At 36.0% G+C, this 7600-nt stretch overlaps 1 protein-coding gene across 1 annotated transcript in view; it reads right to left on the bottom strand.

Moving 5' to 3' along the window:
• Positions 1-7600, bottom strand: part of LOC106874646 (citron Rho-interacting kinase) — a 45600-nt gene that overhangs the window by 35242 nt on the left and 2758 nt on the right. Inside the window, exons 3-4 of the mRNA XM_052965855.1 lie at positions 7048-7098; positions 3140-3275 (exon numbers count right to left, since the gene is read on the bottom strand). Coding sequence (XP_052821815.1) covers positions 3140-3275; positions 7048-7098 — 187 coding nt within the window. The remainder of the gene's footprint in view (positions 1-3139; positions 3276-7047; positions 7099-7600) is intronic.

The following is a 7600-nucleotide window of genomic DNA, read 5'->3' on the forward strand; positions in this document are numbered from 1 at the left end:
TTTTTCCTGATTTATGGATCATCTTATCAGACCTGGTGATTCAAAGCTTAAGAGGGCACTAGCATTTTCTTTGTAGGGAAAGGGGTAAACAGTATAGACAGTAAACATGGATGATATAGTTTTAAAATTTCTTAGAGTTTAGTGACAAACTACTAGGGGGGGGGGGGTTCTCTACTAGCAGGTCTGCTAGTAGAGAACCACCCCTCCTATGAAACGATCATACTGCATTAACTTTGGATATCCTTGTTGCTTATTTTGAAACTGTATGGATAATACCATACTTAATTCTGGTGCCTAAACTTAAGTACCATATTCACCTGAATCTATATATAGTGTTGCACCAGAATAAGAATAGCCTGGGCAAAGTTCAGAAAGCTCCGACCTCTGCTGGTAACAAAGGGCCTCTCACTCGTGTGTGGCTTAGTGATTAGGGTGTTCAGGTCATGATCATAAGGTTGTGAGCTTGATTACTGGTGGTGCATTGTGTCTTTGAGTAAGACACTTTAGTTCATGCTGCTCCAGTTCGCTCAGGTGACAAAAATGAGTAGTACCTGTATTTCAATGGGTCAGCCTTGTCATACTCTGTGTCATGCTGAATCTCTGAGAACTACATTGTATGCCTGTCTGCAGAGTGCTCAGCCACTTGCACGTTTATATCACAAGCAGGCTGTTCTGTAGATTGGGTCAACTGGAACCCTTATTGCCGTAACTGATGGAGTGCCAGGAGGATATATATATATATATGTGTGTTTGTACCTTTTCTGTTGCTGTCACAGTTTTTGAAATCTTAAAGCTAAGTGAAAATTTTCAAATTTGGTATACTGATGTAATTTTTCATGCTGAATCTGACTCTTATTTTCTTGTTTCAGAAAATTTTAAAAAAAAATGTTACAGAGGTTTGAAGTTTGATAATTTTTACCCACTCAGAAAACAAGATTTGGCATTTTCTGTGTGATAGCTTCTATCACACATTACGATGACAAATTTTTATTTAACAAAATGAAAGGTTTAGATACACTCTAGGAGTTTCTCAAACAAATTACAATTTTTGTATCCCCCTCACCACACAAACTCCATGGAAAGGCAGGTCCCACAGTATCATTTTTACACTGTTCTATGTTGAAATTTATAATCATCAATTTCAGGAATGTGAGAGTAGGCCTTCCACAAGTCACTAAAAACTGTGGTTTCTGGAAAAGCTGACTGACATATGTATTCCACTAGTGTCACAATTTCTGACATGGCACCACATAAAGAAGAATATGTCTGGTTTCATGACACACTCCTCTAAAAACTCACTACTCAGGTTGCAAGCACTCTTCCTTTGTTGCATTTACATCTTGAGAATACTGTTTCAACTATCTCAGCAATTTTCCTCAGACTGCTTATCTGAACTGAGTTGCAGAGCAGGCCCTCCACACATATTTCACAAAAATAGCTGCTGTAATTAACAGCTGTATAATGGCTCATCTCCACTTCAACACAAAATGAGACTGAAGTCAATTTCTTGATGGCATATGTAAGGGAAAAGTAGTACAGTCCTAAGAGGTAGGGTGCTAGTTTCCAACTATGTATCTTTTAGAAAAGGTACACATTTTTTCTAAAAAACACACACTTGTTGCATCTTTATTGGGAGTACCGTCAGTAAATTTTCCTATGAAGCAACCTCGTTTTCATTTTGTGTCTCCCTGTACATAATTTTCTTTCTTTTAGGGATAATACCCTTCTCTTGCAAGTAAGAAACTGCATCTTTCTTGGTTTTCAATTTCTCCATCATATTCAAAAGGTTAAATGAGTTGGCTTTGGTTATACTTCTATTTACATTGAAAAGCCCAGGGAAAAAAAAAAGTTCAAAATAATGAAAATAAGGCAGTGACAAAAAAAAAAAAAAAGTGAAAATGACAAAAATGAGGTAGTACAAACATTCAGAAGATAGGCACTCACAGAAAATAGACAGGTAAAGTAAATACATGTGATAACAGTTTGGCAGATGGAAATAGGCACCAGTGTGTCTGTGGATTTCAACTGGCTAAAATTACCCAAAATTTGTAAACTTTAAAAGCTATTAACTTTTTATTTATTAATTTTTGGCAAAAATGAATTTCATTTCCATAATTAGCATACGAAACTACATCAGTACACCAAATTTGAAAACATTTGGAACAAAAAAAAAAAACAAAAAAAACTGACAGTAACAAAAATGATCCATATATGTTTATAATCGCTGGTGTATATTTACATAGTAGTAGATAAGTCTGACACAACTACTTTTACTTACATTTAGTACAAGAGTTTGAGCAGTGTTTTCTAAACTATACTTGTGACACAGCAAATATATATCTGTCTTCGCAAGTTTTTACATAACTCTTGGTCGTCTATTCTAATCAAAAGTGACCCCACCTCACCATCTACTTTCCAAATCTAATTGGATAAGCAATACACACCATGAACTCCATTTAGGAAGCACCATATTCTCAAGCTTAACTAACTCATGTTTTACATAAGAATTTAGAGACTTCAAGAGAATGTGAAATTTCTTTTTAATTATGAAACTCACAGTAAAGAACGCTATAAATAACAAATTGTATATAATGGGTTAAAAACCCCTTTGAATAGAAAGACTTGAAGGGTGCTGATGGGACACAAATTCACATCTGTAAACATGACATATTAGCCTTTGATTTTTACTATGCAAAAGGGGTTTTAATCTAATATATACATGCTATTATTTATAGCTTTATCTAATTTGAGTTCCACAGGCAAAAATAAACTGTTTAATATTTTTCTCATTTATTTTTCACCACCTCCTCCTTGGCTGTTTTTACTGGAGCCCTCTATATAACAAGCATTTTGGGCCAGGCCACCAGTTTGAGGTTACCTTCCTCTCTCCTTTTTCACTAGTCTCAAAGGACTTGTAAAGGGTCATGGACACTGTCTTTCCCATGGACTAAAAAGATAATATTATTAATCCTCTTATTTTGGCACAAGTCCAGCAAATTTGCGGAGTAGTTACATCGATGACAGTGTTCAACTGAATAGTAACTGAGTCCTTTACATTATAGTTAATCAATTAAAAAAATCAGTTTGCTACAACATGAAGTCACAAACTTTTAAAAAAAAGGTTAAGAAATAACAGTACTTGGTGAAAGCATTTGTTTAGTTTCTTCTTGGCTTCTTCAAGTTGACATCGCAATCCATTAATTTCATCAATGTAGTCAGATTTATTAGTGTTCAGCTTTTGAGTCAGAGAATTTAGAATGTTGGTATCTGCATCTCTGAAAGTAATAAGACAACAAGAAATTGTTTTGTCATAAACTACAGCATACTACAGGTCTTACAAATATATGTGTAAATATATTGTATTTAACAAAGTCATTTACAAATGAAACAAAAATTAGCAAGATACACCTCCCCATGATTTGAAAATGGCAGCAACAAAAATTACATAAAGACAATTTGCAATCTTTTAATTCAAATCACTATCATTGTTTTAACATCCACTCTTCCATGCTTGATGGAGTTTACTGAAGCAAGCTTTCTGTAGCAGAATGTCCTTCCTGTCACCAACCTGCACTTGTTTCCTAGCAAGGCAATATTTCTCCATGCCCAAAAACATTCTCATAGAGAATTGGAAACAAATGATATTGGTTGTATGACAATAACAATTACTCTTTTACTCTTTTACTTGTTTCAGTCATTTGACTGTGGCCATGCTGGAGCACCACCTTTAGTCGAGCAAATCGACCCCAGGACTTATTCTTTGGAAGCCTAGTACTTATTCTATCGATATCTTTTGCCGAACCGCTAAGTTACGGGGACGTAAACACACCAGCATCGGTTGTCAAGCGATGTTGCAGGGACAAACACAGACACAAACATACATACATATATACGACGGGCTTCTTTCAGTTTCCGTCTACCAAATCCACTCACAAGGCTTTGGTCAGCCCGAGGCTATAGTAGAAGACACTTGCCCAAGGTGCCACGCAGTGGGACTGAACCCAGAACCATGTGGTTGGTAAGCAAGCTACTTACCACACAACCACTCTCGCGCCTATAAATTATTTACAACTATCCCACAATGTCAAGACAAAGAGACACAAATAGTCACACACACAAACGGTAGGTTTCTTACAATTTCCACCACCTACCAAATCCACTCACAAGACTTAGGTCAGCCAGGAACTATAGACACTTGCCCAATGTATCATGCAAGGGGATTGAACATGAAACTATGTGACTAGCAAGCAAAGTTCTTTGTCAAGTGACTAAACGAAGCCCACTATATATAAAGTGGGCCAAAAATCATGCATAAAATAAGTTCCATACACTGCAGAATATAGTCAAAGACATGCTTCAATTTTTTCTAAAATTGAATAAGTGAAATAATGATGAATATACATGTACTTGTACATGAACAAAATGAACATAATATGAATAAAATGTTAAATATTTTGCTGTATGACTTTTGGCCCACCCTCTGTGTGTGTGTGTGCATATGTTTGCACCCTTGTCCTGACATCATGTGATGGTTATAAATGAGCATCAGCATCATACAAGATACATTGTTCATTTCCAATGTTCTGTGGAAAGCCTGTTTGGCCATGGAGAAATATTACCTTGCTTGGAAACAAGTAAGGATTGGTGACAAGAAGGATATTTGGTTGTAGAAAATTTGCTTCAACTAATTCTGTCCAACCCATGCAGGCATGGAAAAGGGAGTGGTGGTTTTCATTGATGATGATGATGATGTCTGCAATAAGGGTTTCGGATATTTGAGAGTCCGTGAAATAAGAATCTGGATTACCCGTGAGTTCACCAAAGTTTCTATGTCAGTGGACTGTGTGTTGCTTATGTGTTCCATTGATGGTTATATTCTCTCTGTACCACAAATCAGTATCCAGTACAGGTAATCTACTGGGGTGGGGGGTCAAGACAGGTAATCAATCATAACTTTTATATGGATTGTGGACGAAGTTTGTTTGGAATTGTCTAAGTATACATAATGGGTTTAAGCTTCCATTGGAATACAGTAGAGATAATAAAATAAGTAAGGTCAGTATATTGTAAGATAGCAGACAGTTTAGTAGCTTAAAGTAAAAGAAAAGGATCTCACCAAAACAAAAGAATTGCATTATATATCAAATTGACATCATATTACTTCCATGCTTTAATAAGCACCCAAATGCTGTAAATGATGCCATCAATCAATCAATCTCTCTCTCTCTCTCCAGATAGGGAAGCCATATATAACTTCTTCAGCAAGACACCTGTTCCAGTCTCTCTCTCATACATCCACCTTCTTCAAAAATGTAACCCACACTTAGTTGAAGAGTCTCATTTGACAAATACTTGATGGCCTCTTTAGTGCCAGTACCATGAAAAATGTACCCAATAAACTGTGAAGTGGTTGGTGTTAGGAATGGTATCTCTAGAAACCATAGCAAAGCAGATACTGGAGCTCAGCATAGCACTCTGGCTCTCTCTCCTGTTGAATCGTTGTTGTGCAAGAGTACAATGCCCTCTGGCAAGAATGGACTGGACCACTACATATAAATAGTAGCAGTCTAAGTGAGGTAGTTTGGAGTTCATGTTTGACTTAGCATGTTGGATTGTTGTTACATTCTGTATGGTTACTGCCGTTTCTTTCGATTATATTGTTATTACACTGTTGGAGTGTATTCGTTTATCTATAAGGATATAACATCTGGCGACGAGGATTGTCAAAACTCACATTGGTTATTTGACAATTTTTGCGTCATGGAAAACCTATTAGCTGCTGTAATACAGCTTCAAGAGAAGCAACAGGAACAACTGTAGGAGTTGCAAAAACAAATACAACTACAACAACAATTAATTGAGTTACAGTCAGTGAAGTCCAAAAGTCCAGTAAGCTTGTTTACACCAGACAGTGTGGATGACACAATTTCTGAATTTACATATCTGGAGGAGGGTATTACATTTTCCACATATTATAGAATATAAGAAGAAATTTCTAACAATGAGTGCAAATTATAGTCAGAGGAGCAGAAAATAGCTCCTGTCAAACAAGAGCGTTACTGTAACTTTATTCTGCCCCAAAAGTTGAGTGAGATTGGTTTCCAAGAAACTGTGAAACTGCTTTCAAAAATTTTTGATGATAGAAGTTCATTTTTCAACACCAGAATGGAGTGTTGGAACTTAATGAAAAAATGAGGAAGATGATTTTATCACCTACGCTAGAGTAGTCAACCATATGTGCGAAAATTTTAAACTCCAGGGTCTCACTCAGGATATGTTCAAATCACTTATCTTTGTGCAAGGGCACCTGAAGATAGAGAAATTTGGGCAAGGATTTTCTCAAATATAGAGCAAAAAAACCAAGTTTTATCTCAACAGACCACTGCAGAAGAATGTCAGACTATGGTAAATCTTAAACATGATGTGAAAAAAATACAAGAAAAATACAAAAAAATATAAGATAAAAACTCTGCAAAGTTCTCCACTAAAAAAGAAAATAAAAGCAGAGGAAAAGGAAAAAAGAAAAAATGAAGCAACGGGATCAAACACAAGTGCCAGAGTCTTCAACAAGTAAGGAGGAAGGACGGAAGGAACTGGAAGAGGAGATAGAAATACCAATAATAATAACAGAGAATGTAGAGAGAAGGCCACGTAAAGGTAAACATGAAAGAATGATGGTGAAGTACGAGAAAAGTGTAGAAATAGAAAAATGAATTGCAAAAATGAAAAGTGTAATAAGAGTGAGATTGGCAGATAAGGAGGCAAATAGAAACATGAAAGCAGTGTTGCTAGATGACGAAAAGGCAGCTAGACTGAAAGAGATATTTAGAAGTAGGATGGAGAAGACACAATTACGGTTTCAATATGATGAATTACCACCAGTGGTAAATTTTGAAGATTTAATGACTTTTTTGTTATAAAAACGATACAAACTGAATTGTAAAAACAGTAAAATGGAACTTTCTACTTTGGTGGGTAAAAAGCCATTTCATTATCATAATTTTTCACACCTCATAACTCATTCGTTAATCGTTATATGTAGCCTACGTTTGTGTTGTCTGTCCTTGGAATGTCCCTTCTATATGTAAGGCTTTATGCCTAGAATAAAGAGAATAGTTTCACAGTTCATGTGTTGATATTACAAAGTTGAAGTTCAAAGTTCACAGTTCGAGTTAGCATGTTGGATTGTTGGTTCTTAAAAGATTGTTATGTTCCATGTGGTTAGTATTCATCATCATCATCATTTAACATCTGTTTGCTATGCTAGCATGGGTTAGATGTTTGACTACAGATGGTAAACTGGAGAGTGGCACCAGCTCCAGTCTGTTTTGGCTTGGTTTCCACAGCTGGATGTACACAAAGTATACTGGGTGCCTTTTAGATGTCAGCGGCATGACTGCCATTCATGTGTCACCGACACTGCCCACAACCACAATTTTACTTAGCTTGACGTGTCTATTCAAGCACAGCAAAGCATTCATTTCATCATTTTGTATAAGCACCATGAAATTTGATTAAAAAATAGTTAAATCATAATGATTGTATGTCTAGCCATAAAACTACCCAATGACACTAGAAAAAGAAAAAAAAAAAAAAAAAA

The sequence above is a fragment of the Octopus bimaculoides genome, chromosome 2 (genome assembly GCF_001194135.2).
Source record: "Octopus bimaculoides isolate UCB-OBI-ISO-001 chromosome 2, ASM119413v2, whole genome shotgun sequence".
Classification (NCBI taxonomy): Eukaryota; Metazoa; Mollusca; class Cephalopoda; order Octopoda; family Octopodidae; genus Octopus; species Octopus bimaculoides.